Source organism: Podarcis liolepis (genome assembly GCF_965112155.1).
Source record: "Podarcis liolepis genome assembly, chromosome: 9".
Classification (NCBI taxonomy): domain Eukaryota; kingdom Metazoa; phylum Chordata; class Lepidosauria; order Squamata; family Lacertidae; genus Podarcis; species Podarcis liolepis.
In genome coordinates this window covers 56,818,096-56,835,936 of record NC_139564.1, presented here as the reverse complement: position 1 = coordinate 56,835,936, position 17,841 = coordinate 56,818,096, and the positions used below count along the sequence as shown (strand labels likewise).

Sequence of the window (17,841 nt, the reverse complement as noted above, 5' to 3'; positions counted from 1 at the left end):
GTATTTAGAGGCATACCGCCACTAGAATATATAGATATCATGAAGCCACTGGCAGCCTTATTCTCCATGAATGAGTTGATCACTTTTTAAAGCTGTCCAATTTGGTGGCAGTGAATGGCATACGTTAACTATGTACTATGTGCAGAAGTACTTCTTTTTGGTCTGCCTGATATCTCCAACCATTCAGCATAATTGGAAGAGCCAGTGTTCTTGTATTATGGGAGAAGGAGAAAAAATTCTATTGATTTTCTCCATACCATACATTTTACCTATCTCAATAATGTCCCTGGTTCTTCACAGGGCAGATGCTCCAGGTCCCTAATCATTTTAAGTTGCTCTTTCCTGGAAAATGATCAAGGAGCTGGAGCAACTCCCTTTATAGAAAAATGAAATGTTTTCTAAATGGGGGAACGGGGCAGAATGATCGTGAAATCTCTAACGGTTGCTTATACATTTTTTACTATCAAATGTATGACACATATTTATATGAAGTATAGGTCTCATTGTGCTGTTGTGGGAAACACTGTCTTGGAGCTTAACATGGCTCCATATATGCCAGAGGTCACCAATGTGGTGCCCGTGGGCGCACATGCTCCCATAGATGCCTTCCCTGGTACCTCCCCTCTGCATGCTGAAAATTGTGCTGAAAGAAGGAGTTTGTGGTAGCCAACAGCATAGGTTGCAGTGCCTGTTTGGTATGGTGCCCACAACAATTTCTCCAATTTTCAAAGGTGCCCATGGACCCAGAAAGGTTGGCAACTCCTGATATATGCTAACAAAAATAGGTAATACAGGAGTCCTGGGTCATAAGCCTCCAGACTTAAGCCAAAAGACTTGGACATAGATATTCCTAGAACAAACAAGTTTATGCACAAGTTCCCCGAGGAAAATGGAGAAGAAATTGAAATTTTGATTCGGAATGAACTGAACAAAATTATATAGAGTTCACTTTCTGATCAGTTATTTTGATTCTCAGTTGTCAAATGAAAGGTCAGCTAAGTATAGTGATAAATCTTTAACCAACAGTTTTAGAAACAGTGCATCATAGACATACCATAGTTTATCTGCTATTGAGTTCCTTCTTCACACAGGATTTGAAAGTGGTGTATTTTTGCAGGGTTTTGTAGCCCTGAGAAGAAGACAAAGAAGTGTGCATGTGCAAGCATCATGTGAAGGCAGCCAAAGTTGAGTGTTAGGAGATGATGGCATGAAAATAATAAAGGAATTGTACTTGTTAGTCATAGCATAGAAAACTCAGCAAAAATAATTTTAGGCTAAAATATTCATGCACCTGTGATACAATTATGTATGGTACCACAATATAGGAATAACTATTAATTTCAAAGATGCTAAAATAGAGAGTGTTTTTTCTTAAAATTCTTGGTAAAGAAGAGAAGAAATGCATGTTTGAAGCAAAGATATTGAACCTACATCTTAAATAAGGTATTATGAAAACAGCCTCCATACTCTACTTTCATACAGCTTGTGTGAAATTACAAACATCACTACAAATTTTGGCAATACAGTCACTGTCCACAGGGTGGCAGTTAAACATACCAGATCTCAGAGCAGAAATTTGTAAAGTTCAGGTTAGAAAACAAGTATAAAATCCCTTAATACATTTGCAAAGGAGACATAATATTCAGAATTATGAACAGTGTATATAGGGAATGCTAAAAGAAGATTGGCTAACAACACATTTTAACCCAACACTAATAACAAGGACAATCAGCAACTCCACACTACCGTGGCACTTTTAAAAAACAACATTCAGAGCACAAGCAATGAAATAAATTTTGTCACCACATTTTGAAGGCAAGGTATTACATAGTTGGCTTGCCAATTCAAATTACTAGAGAAGGTGTATAGATTCATTCTTCCTTCTTTAAAGGCCTCATAAACCAGATATTATGTAAGAAATCAAAACTGGTGTTGTATGAGTATTTCAGCCCACTTGCTTTAATCCTGATTTTGAGTCGCCCTTTGAGCTTGGCAGAGCACAAAATAGCTAGCACCCCACCTCATATGTTCCCCACGCTTCCCTGGCAGTTCCCATGTCCTAATGGGGAAAACACACACCCATACATTGGAGAAGGGCATTCCAGTTGGCTGAGGATCATGATATCTGCCACTGAGGCGAAGCGCTGCTGTGTTCCATGCCCTCTGCCACCTGGTATTCCCTATTCAAGGCAATTTTTCGTTAGAGAAGGGAGCTTTTTCAACTGTTTGAATAGTCCAGCCCAATTGTTTATGGGCTGAGCAAGTAGGTAGCGGCTCCTTCCTACTTATACTCATTAACCTAAAATATTTATATTGTACATGTATTTCAGGCTTATAAATAAATACAATCTGATTACTGTATTTTTGATAGAAGACTAAGCCTAATTTAAAATGCGAAATTAAATGCATAGTTACACAACAGTATTTACAGAATTACTTAAAAATACTTTGTGACAAAATTCATTTCTGCTGACTACTATTTAGTTAATTTATTGTCTCTAGGGGGCAGTCAGGAGTACAGATTAAACTTCTAAAACTTCTAAAACTACAGGCTATAAAAATCTTTTAAACATCAATTTCCCAGTCTATAAATTGCAATGACGAGACTGAACCTTCTAGATGATTAACTAGGGACCTACTTGATCAACATCAAGCTGGATCAGAATGTGTCTGTAGACTTGGCTATAGAAAAAACAAACAAATCCCAGTTCTGTAAGTTAAGGGTTAGTAAACTAAACATATACGGAGGTAGTTTTAACTTCAATAACAACCATAGATTAATCATGAGTTTCATTTCAAAGTCAGACTAATGTTACTGTTTATCGCAACATACACTATGAATTTTGGCACATCCTTAAATAATAATAAAATACACATCTATGTGATGAAGTTCTTGAAACCCTTTCAAGTTGAATAGTAGAACAGATATCTATGAAAAAAAAGGGCTATATTTCAAATAGTTTTGGAAACAGCAAAAATTTAATAGTTTATGGACTGCTTATATCTCATTCATAAATTTTCGTGATTAAGAGATAATCCATGTTCTTACCTTGAACCCTCGTTGCAATCGGTCTTTCATAATACCAATAAATTCTTTGTAGCTCAGCTGATCATCTTTGTCTACATCAAAGATCTTGAAGACAGTGCTCACTAAATGCATCGAAAGCTTCAAACCTGTAGCTACATATACTGCACGCTTGAATTCATCTAAGGAAACAAGGAAATTTAGCAGCTAGCCAAAATCATCATGCAACACAGTGATTACCAGTACTTATTATCGAAAAAAACTCATTCTCCATCACATATATATACTTGTCAAGAGCACTGTGTTCTAAGTGGCCCTTTATTATAGCTTAGTTGTACAGCTGATCTCTTGAAAAAAAGCAACTGCTAATGCAAATGATAAATGTGGAGTACAGAATACATCTAATATACATGTATATTTTCATTCGTGTGGTTTGAGGTGGTTTGCTGGAGGCTTATAGTGTCTTGTATTATTTGAATTTATTCACAGATATAGTTTGACCATAGGTGGAAGCATGCAGCTTAACTTCTGTGGAGCTGCTGATTTACTGCTATGTGGCTTTACAAGCATATACATATAAAAAAAAAGTATATAAATGGTTCATAGATGAGTCTTCCCTACCACACTTGCAAATATTTATTAAATGGCAAGAAAACCCTTAGATACAAAGAGGCATTTTATGTCTCATAGGATTCAAACATGGATAACTGCCATGCAGTACATACATATTTAAAGGATTTTGGAGAGGTCGAACAGGCAGAAAAAGCACAATACTTGATGCTCACACAAATACTAAACAAAACAGATTTCTTTTCTTTTAATATTAAAAAAGTATTAACTATTGACATTAAATATTTTTACCTTTTCCTATGGAACGGTTTGCAAAATTATACATCTGCATTGCAATTGCGAAGTCTTCTAGATTATTCAAAAACTGGAAAAATGATCTGAATTCATCAAATGTAATGCCCTATGAATAAAAGAATACTGACATTAGTACTACAGAAGCAGCAGCAACATTCTTTAATTGTTTGGCAGCAGTTTTGCAGCTGATAATGGAGTCAGCATACAATGGAGATAGTTCTATACCTTTCATAGCCCCCTTCCCTCACAAAGTTGTAATCCTGCTGCCACAAGCCAAATTGTACTAATAGAGAAATAATGCCTCTCTCAGGAGGAGTCAGGCCTCTCCCATGTGGCCAAACGGACAGAAGCTTTATTGGTAATACCTGTTCCCCACTTACTGGGAAACACCATTTGTGGCATGGTGTGGTGATGGGAGGAGGGAGAAATTGGCTGTGAGAGCTTCCTGCACGGCTGGGAAGTACTTTGTGTGCTTTCTAGTCAAGTGGGAAGTTGGGAGTTGAGTGTTGTTTTACTGTCAACAAGCCATGATCTGAAGCCATCTCTTATTGTTGGCTTACTCACTCTGGTTTATTTTGCCTATGGCTTGGCATTATGTATGAACCTAGTATCCTTCCTTAACCAAACTATTTAGACGTTTTGTTACTATCATGTGGTATACACAATTTGTTTGTATAGAAATAAATAAAATAAAAACCATGGTTTGTTTGCCCACTCCATCCCGGACACTCACTAAGCTACAAAGGGACATGGTAAGAGCGGCTGGAAACTAAACCAAATTTTGGAGAAACAAGTCACAGTTTGTTTGATCTGTGGACAACTGATGGTTAAATTTTAGTTTGATAAGCAATCCATGACTTTGATTTATGTGCATATGATACAGATATGTCCAGAATTCAAAACATGCAGTTAGGTTTCTTTGCTCTCTAATTCTTTCTCCCGTTTCCCTAACTCTGAATATTTGGTCTTTTTTTTAGGTGGGGGTGGGGGTACATGACTCATTTTATTCTTTAACAAGTATTTATATTTTTAATGCTTGTTTATACCACTATTATTGTAGCACATTCATTGTTTCTTTTTAGTACTGTGCTTTAAGTATATTTGTTGAGTGCCTTATCTGTGTCATGATACCGAAGCACTTTGGGTGTTTTCCCCCTCCTTTTAACTACCACTAACTGCTAAATGATGCTTACTTGCTCTTTTTTAAGCCCCTCAAACTAAAATGTCAAGAGTTGAAAAGTGTGATCATTTGAAAATAAGCTGAACTGTTTACAAGTAGATCTAAAACAGTTAAACCTGATCTTTCTGTAAACAAATAAAAGCGAATTATATCCAAAGCACTCCATGCTTGAAAGAGTCCCTGCAACATCAACCCTATTGGTTTGCACTGATGCATTTAGCTGCCACTATGTCGCTTTGTTGCTTAAATTTACTCCAGACAACACCTTTGTTTCCTAACAAACAGTTTAGCTAGCAAGGTTATTTGCTTTTGCAACTGCTCAAGTTCTTTGAAATCCTCTGTTTAGTCACTTCTAAGAACCACTCACTCCACACTGGCCTTCTACAAATGATCCTGTGTTAAGGAGACTGAAGAACTAGATTAAACATGTTAAAAGAGCGTATACCCTAAAGATGGCAAAACTGCACATTGGACTTTGTTGCATTCTATCACAACTAAATAATATGTCATTTAGGATAGATTATGTTGAACATCCTCTTTTGCAAATTAAAAAACCCAACAACCTAAACACGCTCATTCAATAATATTTATGACAAATTCTACCCATCCCACTAAAAGGTGAGCACTACAAACACCAAAGCCCTAACTCGTGACCTTTCCAAGTAACAGTCAAAGTTCTGGTTAAACAGAAATGTTTTAGCTTTTTGCCTAAAAGCAAACAATGATGTCCCCAGGTGTATATCCTAGGGAAAGCATTCCAGAAATGGGGAGTCACTACTGAGAAGCCCCATGCTAAAACTGTTTTACCAAAGACAGCTATCTGGCTACTGAATTTTGCACTAGCAAAGGCAACTCAATGCATAATGCATTGCCGCATTCTAACATAGTACATCTGTAACCTGCTTCAAGCACCCCTTTGTACTTTGTAGATGGGGCTGTTCTGGCTACATAAAGACTCACACTCAATAGTTTACTTTTGGTAGAAACGAGTGGGGCACTTCAAAAAATGATGTTTTTCTTTTCATGGTTCAGCCACTCCATCCCATTCCCCCTGGTTTTCTGTCCCAGACCAGTCAGAATTCTGTGCCTGTTACCATGATCAGTTCTCATTGGGTGTGTGTGCTTTTTTCTCATATTGGGACACAGTGGTCTACAGTCCCAACTACATTAAAATCTTTGATTTCTCCACTGAATTCTATCAGAAGCTGTAACTTTCATCATTTGGGGACTTATCTACATACCCTCAAACATTAGTCCAATGAAAATAGAGATGTTGACCCAGTCATTTTGCATGGCTTCCAACATTTTATATATAATAATAAATAATAAAACATTAAAGATTAAAAACTTCCCTATACAGGGCTGCCTTCAGAAGTCTTCTCAATGTTGTATAGTTTCTTATCTCATTGACTTGGGGGTTGCATAACTGCATACTCTCCAACATTTCTCCAATGAAAATAGGGATGTACCAAGGAAAAATAGGACATTCTGGGATCAAATCAGAAACCAGGATAGCTTCTGTAAATCTGGGACTGTCCCTGGGAAATAGGGACAGTTGGAGGATCTGTATCTATATGAACCAGGAAATGACCTGTCCAGACAAGGAAATTAGTCTTCCTACCATTTTTATATCTCTGTGCATCTTGCTTTGTATTTATCTTTCAGTTACTCATTTCCATTCTCCTTTCCATCTGGTTTTCAGTTTCTTTCCCTCTCAGTCAGTCAGCATTCCCTGGGCACTGTGCATGCTTAATCCTCATTGGGCTGTTTTAAGGGTTTACTCCTTAGGGTTCCCCTGAGACTGCCGATACCTCCCTCTTGTGTGTAGCTGTTGATGTATGGTTTACATGAGCAATGGCACTCAAAGAACTGGACTACAAATAGAATATAGAAGAATTCTGTTATAATTAGCCATTCTGAGATAATATCAAAAGCCAGTGAAAGGTGTTGTGTAAAGTATTACTCATTCCTGCCTATGTGCCCAGGCACCATTCAGATGCAAAATGAACCCAGAATGTCCATGTCCAAAAACTCACTGAAAATGAATGAAACCTAAGTGGTTAACAGGACCTGCCCATTTTTCGTTCTCCAGAACTATTTGGCCTATTCCAACCCACCCTTCCTTCCCACAAATCCCACCTGCTCAATAGCAGGTATCACATTTCAGCACATGTAACTGGAAGTGACTGACATTTTCAGGTAACTGTGTTTTCAATCAGGCTATGATTGTGTGTGTGTGTGTGTGTGTGTGTGTGTGTGTGTGTGTTTGGGTCTTTGCTGAAAGCTTACTTGCTCTTCTGGCATGCTGCAGCGTACGTTTTCCAGATAGCTTGATGTATTTTCCACATTTGTATATCTTAAAAGTATATGAGCAAAGTCTTCCTCACTGATGGTAGTCATTCCATTAGAGTATGAAAGAAATTCTATTTCAAGAACTTCAGTTTGGAGATTATCCATAAACCTGAATTATAAGAGGTATTGATTTAATAAATCTTATAACTCCATATGTAGAACCCCGCCCCCTAATATTTCAAACATTCCAACTCATGCAAAATTAATAAAATTGCAATTTCATTAACAGCTGATGGACTTCTTGGTTTGACCCAGTAAAGGAAATTTATCATTGGCAGATCATTTCTGCGCACACAAAAATATTGTGAAATATATAGAGGTGGAATTTGTGGGGCTAAAATGTGATGCAATGACAATAGAAAGATATTTTAATGCCAAGGGCTGCAAGCTACCAAAGTTACACGGTTTAGTATTGCACTCTATACATGTCTATTTAAAATGCAGACCCATTATTTTAAAAAGGTCTTACTATTAGGTAAGTATATAGGATTGCAGCTTAACTCACACTGGTTTCAGTGTGTTTTAAGCTACCTAAATGTGCAAAGGGTTTAAGCCAAGGAAAATAAACACAATGCAACTCTCATCAGAGCTAATCCACAGCTCTGCAAGTGCACATGGAGCTGCTGTGTGAACAGGCAGGACAACAAAGAAGCATTTACAGAGCTGTCCATGTTACTAAAGCCAATAGTGAAGCCCTTTTACAAGAAGAATTTTCCCTATCAGACCTTATAGCACATTGGAGTAATTATGGGGAAAGTAGAAGAAACATATTTCTATACAATTGAGGTGGGGAACCTGCAGCCCTCTAGACTACAACTCATGTAATTCCTGACTAATGGTCTTACTGGCTGGGGCTGTGGGTGGGTGTGGGACAGGTTCTCACTACTGTACCACAGATTTCAATGTCAGAGAGGCAAAGAGGTGCTGTTCCTTTTAAGTTCAGAAAGTTACACTATTTCTAAAAGGCACAGAAGTACAGATGGAGATTGATTATCTGTAAAGGTGGCTTCTCACCTGTCATCTATGTATAAAATTTGTGACCAATTGCAAAGCTCTATAGAGATCCAGTAAAGATAATTCTCAACATGGAATTCAGTGCATAAACAAAGGCTCTAATGCAATGGAACTACTGGATCATTCAGACCAAAAAATACAAAATAGATATAAGCCAAAAAATCAGGATTTACCAGTGGCTGCAGAACTGATTCATATTCACTACAGAAAATAAGATACATCATATTTTCATATTTTGATCTTCTAAATGGGGTACTAATGTATTTCTAAGTACTACAGAATGCTATGCAGAAAACTATAAAGGTAACAAAAAGTTGTTTTTAGTTGCCCTATAGGCATCTGGTTAGTCACTTTGAAAATACGATGCTGGATAAGATAGGCCTTTGGGGGCTCTTGTCAGGTTCTAGGGTATGGAAGCCATAGACTCCAAAGTTTTTTTAAAAAAACCAGAAAGTACCTTCTAAAAATATTTAAGGATACAGACAATATTATTGGCATGTATGATTTCTAATATGACATATAAAACAGGATTTGTACATATGAAAAGTATTAAAAGTAAGGCTCACCTATAAAAATCTTCAAAGTTAAGCTCAGCCTTTCCTTTCTTACCAAAAAAGTGTATCAGCAGTGTAGTATCGGATAGTAAACCAGTGATGTCATCTGCACGCTTAAAAACATATTAAGTATATTAATTGCTTAGTGTTGCAATAGCTTTAGTAACAAAAATAAAATCCACAGAATTTTATCAGTGCACTTTGTTTTAAAAGGATTGCTTCAAGATTAAATGCATCCATGCATCAAATACATATTAAAACTATTTGCAAGATCAGTTAGTAACGTTAGTCAGGTCATACTTCCCCACACAATATTTTACATTACATTTTAGCCTACCAAACTTAAAAAGTGATGTGGTATGATCAAATGTGTTAAATAAAACCAGGGACCTGGGTGAAATTAATCAGAATAGTGAAATAATATAGTGAAAATAAGTTGGCACATTTTAAAAATGATTATGATGATGGAAAGGCAACCATCATTGCAGACGTATTTCTCATCCATAGCTTTGTTAATGTCAAAAAAGTGAAGGGAATATTTTGTTGGAGAAAATAATAAGGCAGGCCTACCTCAGGAGCCTGTGGTTTTTTGTTTGTTTTGATTTTTTGACAGTGATGTCATTTCTATGCAAAAATCTGTTCATGCAAAAAATGTCAAAGATTCTACTTCCTATGAGGAAAAACCTCAAGTGTGAACAGAGGAAGAGTGGAATTATAAGAAACAGTTCTATAGTTAAGAATACATATTCACACATTGAGATATTTTTAACCTACAGCTTCTGAAATTGTAATCTAATACGAGTAGCAGGTCCTCAATATGAGACCTGACTAGCTGACTTTCAGATTCATCTAGTACACAAACCAGATATATTTAAGCAGTATGAAGGATTGTGTATTTTCTTTTCTATTTCTGGACAGCATTATTAACCATTGCATCTATTTTTTATTGCTTATTTATCAAAATACTGCCCTTCTGAAAATGCAAGCTTGACCTACAGTACCAGCTCAAATAATCAGCTCCCAAAGACCTTGCAGCAAGGCTACACTTGATTCATACAAATGACACTGACGGGTGACCATTATATCAATAGCTTCCAAACCCTCTGAGTACAGTTGGTCCTGAAATGGTGCAAATTCAATTTACAAGCACATGACAGATGCACCCCAGGACTTGTATTCTCTAGGTCATCCCAGGTGACCAAGGGAATTGCTTACATGGTAAAACAATTACAATTTCTATGAATTTTATATATTCATCATTATACTCAATACTCTACAAGTAAACCACCTATATCTACATGAAAATAATTATATGAATTAGTGGATGAGAAAGAAAAAATGGTTATAAAAGGGCTTAACATGGAGAATAATTTGTTGTGTATGAACTATATCCTAGGGTGGGTATACAAAGACCAGAAAATTCTTTATTCTAGGCAGCAGTACTCTATCAGGATCTATGCACATACTGAATGAAATCCTTTAATTCTGACTTCCCAAATAAAATGCCTTTCCTCTTCAATTCCCATAGCCTCAAGTCAGTGTTTATTAATGCATTCATTCCTTTCATTGAAAGAAGTCTAAATGTCTCCTCTTCCTCAAATGTCTTCCTTGTCAGTCTCACATAAATATGAAAATTGCCTTTCGTCTAGCTGGGAGGTCTGTAGATGCACCAAACCCATCAGCAAGTAAGACACAGAGCTAATGTCAGATGAATTTTCAACTTGCAGTGGGGATTCTGTGCCTTCAATAGATAATGTAGAAAATGGAATCTTGGCAGGCACAACCTCTCATGCAACAGTATGAACAATTGCCCATGCCTATTCCCAACTTCATATCTACTAAAATTAGCTGTGCCCAAATAATCCTAAATGGAAGCTATTCCAAATTACAATGGTTGTTACCAGGCAGAGCTGTTCCTTTAATCCACAGGTAGCCAACAAGCAGCTCCCAGTTGCATTTTATGTTGTCCCTCAATTTTTTATGATGCTGTCCCATTCCATCCTTACAGTGTTTTCTGCTTCCAGTTGGCTTCCTCTGTATTTTTCCTGGGTTTTTATAATTTCATCCCACTTTTGCTATGTAAGGAGCAGCATTCTAAGTTAGCTAATTTATAACACTTTTGTTTCTGGCCCCATATACAACCAGCATGTGTCTCTGACAGATTTACCCCAAGGGAATGTACCCTTCAATAGAGAAAGGTTGCCCACTTATGCTTTTATGAAACATAAATGTTCATCATCAGATGGTTCATTAAATGGAAAGCATTGAACCTATCTATACCTTTCAAATGTAAAAGACTAGTTCTTAAGATAGGCATACTTATAACTGTGAAGTATCTTTTCAAAATACAATATAATACAATAAAATAAAAATATATCAAATAGTCCAAGAATGAAATAAAACCAATTATTTCACTGTTAGTAAACAAGAAATATGGCAGTTTAAAGTATGTGTCAAATGCATGTTTTTCTTATGCAACAAATATAACAAATGTAAATACCAAACAAAAACCATGGGGAAAACAAAAACAACAACCCTAAAGTAAGGAGGGGTAATTAAAAAGTTTAAAACATTTAGAATATACACAATAAAATGGAATATGCAAAAGAAAAAGAAAACTGAAGAACAGCTCATGGACCATACAGAGGTTTTGTTATACCTCTGCAAGGTCCGAAAAGAGTGCCTGGCTTGTGCTACGTCTCAGAGTATCCCAATAGCTTCTTGGAACCAGGTCCTCTCCTTCTGTTTTTAGCACCTGCAAAATTTTCAAGATGCATAGGTTTGGTGGGAAGGGGTAATAAAGTAATAAAAATCAAGAGCAGCTTATACACTTTTACATCTTTGCTAACTAATCTTCAAAAAGAGAAAGCTCTATGTGATCACCTTCTCCATTTTTCCTACACAAAGAAAAATACCGTATAACGCATAATACATTGCCCTTTTAAAAGCAGCAGAGTCCCTGATAATCACTTTCTTATTCATGATGATGCAATCTTATTAGGTTGATATTGCCATCTTTAAAAAATATTACGATATAGCTTTACACATGGGATCAAAACATAGTTTTGTACACATTTTAAAAAAGAATGATTCTCATGTGATAAGTTTTCTTCTTCTTCATGTGCCAATAGAAACTTAGACTTTTTTCATTCTATTTTAGGGGGGAAATGTGGGTCCATTCCAGAAAAAGTTAGTTATGGTTCTCCATTGAAGTAAATGGGATTTCAGTCATGACTAATTTGTCTCACTGAACTTTCTCCTAATTGGAGCCTATGAACTGTCTCTTAATTGGAGCAAGTTTGTGAAGTATTACTCTTACTAGATTAAAAAGAAGTATGGGGAAGATCCCACCCAATTAAGAATTTTAAGTTCTATTTATTTCAATGGGAAATATTTAAGCACACGCTTAACTATCTCCTACTGAAATCAGAAGAATTTAGTGACATTTAATTTGGCTGGATTATGCTCAGAGTTTTGATCAGTAGCCAACATATATGAAAAGATGAAAAGAACACCCTCTCTATATATCATATAAATATTTCTACCTACTTTAGATATTTTTCTTCAGGCAAGAAAGCCATCTTTAATTATATGTGAAGAAATAATGTTCTCATGTTGGGTTTTCTGTAGTGACATGTCAGATGACACAGAGTGAAGCTTACAACGTGCATGTTTGTATACTATGTCATCCTTCTGAAAAGTACCAAAATTATTCAGCTGACATTCTGATCCATAAGTATAGTCAGAAATAAGTACCATCAATTTGAACTAAAATTCCAAACACGTGTGCTTTAGAAAAGTAGTGCTGGGACTCCAAACTTGCCAGCAATATTGCATGAAGATTTGTGCTGAAATCCTGGACACAGTTATGTTTTGAGAGGCTGAAGAGGATGGAGTGTGGTAGACAGAGAACTGAAACAAAAAACCAGGTATTTCCAAGACAAGTCCAGTACTCAGCTCATAGATGCTTCATGAGATAACAGCAAGAGGTGTGTGGGGTGTGTGGGTGTGTGGGTGGGTGTCCATGTTTGCAGCTATCACAGCTGCCAGTCCTGATCATCTTTAAGTAGTTAATGAAGGGGTCTTTCTCTATACAAAATGATTTTGTGCTTGTGGTTTGGTTGGTTTCTAAAAAATGTTTCTCGTTATATTCAGGTGAGGGTATTGGCCATGGTGCCGTACTACAGCATCTCTTTCTTCCTCCTTTCCTATGGTTCAAAATGCAGAGGACATGCAGTAGGAAACCACGCCATTAAAGATTTGGTATCTTTTTTTTCTTCCAAGGGCCATCATAGCTGTCATTTGAAAACACACCTCAGTCTTCCCCTGATGTGAATGGATGTGGCTTATAACCATAAATGCAGCATCCTTAAATGTTATAGTGACAAGATGGGGTAGCGTATCTAGAAAGGTGAGAAACACATACTATAAACAAGGAAGTGAAATAATTCACAGTAGGCAGAAGGATCAGGGCAGAAGGGAAGATTTTCCATCCTACACTTTGCCTGTACTCACATTCCTTGCATGTCTCTGTGTTTGCTGTTGGGTCCCTTTGAGAGCTGTCTCCATGGAGATAGTTCTCAGCAGCTGCTACAATACGAATATTTCAAGGTGGGAAATCCCTCACTTTAGCTGGGTTACTTCAACAGCAGGTGTGTATCACCTCCATGGAGACAGCTGTCAGTGGGAGATACTGATGGATGACATTACTGTAAAATCCACCTTTTTCTGGGATTTCCTGTCTTGAGTAGGATTGCTCAGGTGACGGTGAAGATAGGTCTCACTGGAGACTGTCCTGCGAGTCCATGGAGGCAGCTCTTAGAAGCACACAGCACCAGGTGTTGACATCTACTTAAGCCTGATTTCCTGGTGACTATGGTTGCTTGATGGGCAACAGGTTCCTGTGACATCAGCGATACTGATGGAATGAACTACAGGACACATTACAGTGGTGCAATCTGAACTTGCCAGTAAAAACTATCCTCTGTTGGGAAGTAGGGGCTCACCAGAACCCAAGAGCTGCTTGGTCATACAATCTATTTAACATAATATTCTGTTTTCTTGTAGTGGTTCTGTCAGATTCCATAGCAAAATTCAGAAGTAGACACAGTGAAGCAGTTCAAGGTGACTTGTGATTATGCTGCTAATGTTTGTACCTAAGACCATTTACATTAAATATACAGGGTGATTCATAATGAAGTATAGAGTTTCTAGATGCTGTAAGACAGTAACAGGTGACAACACGGACCACAACTGCGAACCGTGAGGTAGATGTACTCATAAAGTTTGTGTTCAGCTACTGAGGCAAGTGACATAGGCGATAACGTACGTGTCATGTGACTAGTCAGGCAAAATGGCTGTGTGTACAGTGGAGAAGGCCTTTTTGTGTTCTTGATTTGAGCAAAACAGAATCTGTAACTGTTGTGCAATGGCATTTTCTGAGATTCAGAAAAAAAATCTCCAAGCAGAAAATGTATCTATGATTGGCATTATTTTTTTTTTGAAACTACGGTCTGTTTGTGCAAACTTAGAAGTCCTGGATGACTGTGTATATCGGAAGAAGTCGTTGATAGTGTTTGCACCGCCATTCAATGAAGCCTGGGAAAATCAAAATGTAGGGTGAGTCGCATTTGGGCAGCAATGGATTACCAGTTCGATGTGTATCATGTGACAAAGGGTGCACACATAGAACATCTGTGACAGTTTATATATAAAAAAAAAACTTGAAACATTCCGCTACAATTCTGTTACAGGTAACATAAGATATATTACATTCTTTTTTGTATAGTGCATTGAAACTGTATACTTTATTATGAATCACCCTGTGGCATAGTATATATGTAAGCAGCAGAATGCAGAAATGGTTGGGAAGCCACGTCCAAATTGTTGCGTCCATCCCACACCTAATAATGAACATCCTTGGCAGATAGTAGCAGTTGTGCTATTCCTGACGGAGGGTGTCCTGAGGAAGAGTTATGTTGACTACAGAGGAAGGGGGTTATGCGTCCCTCAACTACAAAAGGATGATGAGCAGTTCCCTGATGGTCTTTGGTTCAAGGGATAAGCAGATGCATGTAGCAGGCTGTCAAGGCATTTAATATGTGGGGGCGAATATCAGATCCTCTAATGTCTCACTCCTTCCATGTTGACTGGTACCACAGAGTTGGGTACAAGGGGAAGTGCTCTTAATGCTGACTCAATGCTCAGAGGCATCATTCATATGCTGAGATAGGAAAAACCATTTGTCACTGCACTCATACAACTTTTAGGTAATGCCAAAGTGGCAAATGAAGGTGTAAGCACTTTCCACAAAACTATCTTGAGCTCTCTTCTTTTCCAAATCTTTCAGGTGCTGCAGCAGAGATGGCAGCAAGATTCTTCTTTTAGGGGTTGAGGGGAAGATATTGAATGAATCTCAAAAGTTGAGAATCTTGTGAACCCAGGAGTGACAGGACCCTGGACATCCATCTATGCAGCCATGTGCTGGCAGCTAAACCTAGATATTAATCATTTTTCAAACTTAGATTTCAGGGAATAAACAAGTGTGAAGAAAGACTGGGGGGGGGGAAGGTTTCTAGAGGAGCAGCCATGTTAGTCTATGGCAGCAAAAACAACCACGATCGTTGTGGCACTTTAGAGAGTAACAAATTATGGTTAAAAACTTTGTGAACTTTTGTGAATAAATCTGTTAGCCTTTAAAGCGTCACAATAATTTTTGATTTTGTTTTTTAAAATAGTATTCTTTAGCTTTAGCTTTACCAAGTTACACTGCATTTAACTTCATGGCTAATTCCAGCAGTAGAGAAAAGAGTTTTGAAGTCTGCATCAATACATTAGAAACAAAATTAATATATATTTTCATGTAGCTGTGATTGCCAATCTTAATTTATATAGTACATGCAAATACCTTTCTCATTAGCTTCAATGGTATGTGGATTGCTTCATAAGCATGCACATATTTAATTTTGCATCATTTACATGTTAAACCTAATATTCTACAGATGAGAACCTTCACAATAAGTCTTATCCATGACATAAATAGTTCTATAGTTGTGACCTATAGTTGTGACCAATGCACTTTTTTCAAATAAAATCTGTTTAGCAGAGTCAAGGAAGGCTTCACAACAAAATGTTGTGTATCTTTCCATTTCAACTTGGGGCTGAGTAAATGATTGGACAAAAGAAAAACTTTTCAGGCCAGTACCTAGAACTCATGGACCAATGGAGGTAATTGCGAGACAAATACTCATTGCCATAATCCTTATCATGGGATTCTCAGGCAAATATATTATATTGTCTGAACAGTGAAACAACGGTATCCAATTCTGGGGTACCATTCCTAAAATGTATTTGCTTGAAAAGTCCAATCCAGGAATAATTCTGTGAGAGGAAATGTATGTGTGTGCATGTGTGCATATACTGTAAAAATACTAGCTAACTAGCTTGATACTTGATGTTATCTGCTGTATTCAATACCAAGGATGTTAGTATTTTTACATTATACATGCTTCATCTCCATAAAAGATTATACTAAAGTCATCAGCTGTGACATTTTCAGTTCAGCCAGTCATGAGGCACATGCAGTGCAAGCGAAATACATACACCAGGCCATGCACCAGAGAAGTAACTCACAATATGAAAGAAAAGGGGGGCGGGGGGAGGACAGAAGCAAGTTCCTGTATTTTTTCTTGTAACTTAATCAAACTTGTCAGGCAGAACGGTTCCTCCTTTTTCCCTGCATGCTGCTGCTAAAGGGCTCCCAACCCCTCCAGAACCAATTTCAGGGAATGTAAAAGGGAGGAAAGGGAAAATCCCTGTTGCAGAAGCCCTTGCACAGGGCTTCCATTAGTTGACTTCTGCCCCTAGTACTAAAATCCTATCAAAATAACCTCATCTACCCTAAATGGTATGGTGAGCTCAACAAAAACAGGAAAATCTATTATCTAGTGTGAGGATTAAAGCTTGCATTTGGTGAACAGTCAGAGAGTCTGATCTACCGGGGATTTGAAAAATGAAGAACCTATTGAGGCAGTGATCCCTTGTGCTTCTACTTTGCCTATATGCTATATATATAAAAATGGCCAAGTATTTCTTCAGTATAAAACTGACTCAGCTTACAAATGAAAGATCCTGCCCACCCCTCTAAAAGTTCTGCAGCAGTGAAATAACAAATAACTGTTACACCTTCTACCAGCTTCCTCCACCAACCCCTTCATTGATCCTCCTTCCAAATCAGCTACAGAGTAAAACTGGAGTCCTCTTGGTGAGGGTGCTGGTAAAAAGTCACAGCTGCATCCTCTCCTCTTACCTAAGGCTTCCCCCCAGGCAACCTTAAAACAGTTTCTTATCAACTCTGAACATTTTGGTTTTAATTTAACGCTGTGCATCATTTCTTGTAGTGAATGCTGCTTTCCCATAGATTTAATACTTCAGAAGTATAATACATTTAGAGTACATACAGCATTAGTAGAACTGTGGTATCCATAAAGCTGGAGATGCTGATATAGTAAAGAAGAGTGAAATGAAGAGTTGCATTTCAAAATGAAGCCAGGATAAAAAGAAAAGATAACAGTAGGTTAGGGCATAACAACTTCCATTGTACTTGTTATGAAATACAGTTTTACTTAAAGATAAGTCTTTGTTTAAAATTAATCAAGTTCAACAATATTTTTAAAAGCAGCCACATTTTGCACTAGCCACATTTTGCACCTCAAGGACAGGCCACATAAAGTGCATTGTAGAGGTCCAATCTACAGGTTACCAGCATACCTTTGTACAGCTTTCTGGGTCATGTGGCCAGCATGACTGGGACAGAGCAACGGGAGCTCACCCCGTCACATGGATTTGAACTG

General features: G+C 37.4%; 1 protein-coding gene and 1 long non-coding RNA gene across 4 annotated transcripts in view; both read right to left on the bottom strand.

Moving 5' to 3' along the window:
* Positions 1-17,841, bottom strand: part of MICU3 (mitochondrial calcium uptake family member 3) — a 45,740-nt gene that overhangs the window by 3,963 nt on the left and 23,936 nt on the right. For all 3 annotated transcript variants that reach the window (XM_083460240.1, XM_083460239.1, XM_083460241.1), the window contains exons 8-14: positions 17,449-17,487; positions 11,649-11,744; positions 9,002-9,102; positions 7,359-7,530; positions 3,887-3,995; positions 3,050-3,207; positions 1,055-1,129 (exon numbers count right to left, since the gene is read on the bottom strand). In XM_083460240.1, the coding sequence (XP_083316366.1) occupies positions 1,061-1,129; positions 3,050-3,207; positions 3,887-3,995; positions 7,359-7,530; positions 9,002-9,102; positions 11,649-11,744; positions 17,449-17,487 (744 nt within the window). In that variant the 3' untranslated portion in view covers positions 1,055-1,060. The remainder of the gene's footprint in view (positions 1-1,054; positions 1,130-3,049; positions 3,208-3,886; positions 3,996-7,358; positions 7,531-9,001; positions 9,103-11,648; positions 11,745-17,448; positions 17,488-17,841) is intronic.
* LOC310686493 lies at positions 15,695-17,439 on the bottom strand. The gene is made up of 2 exons (XR_014515959.1): positions 17,159-17,439; positions 15,695-17,119 (listed from the first exon to the last, which is right to left on the bottom strand). It is a non-coding gene; the product is annotated as an uncharacterized lncRNA (long non-coding RNA).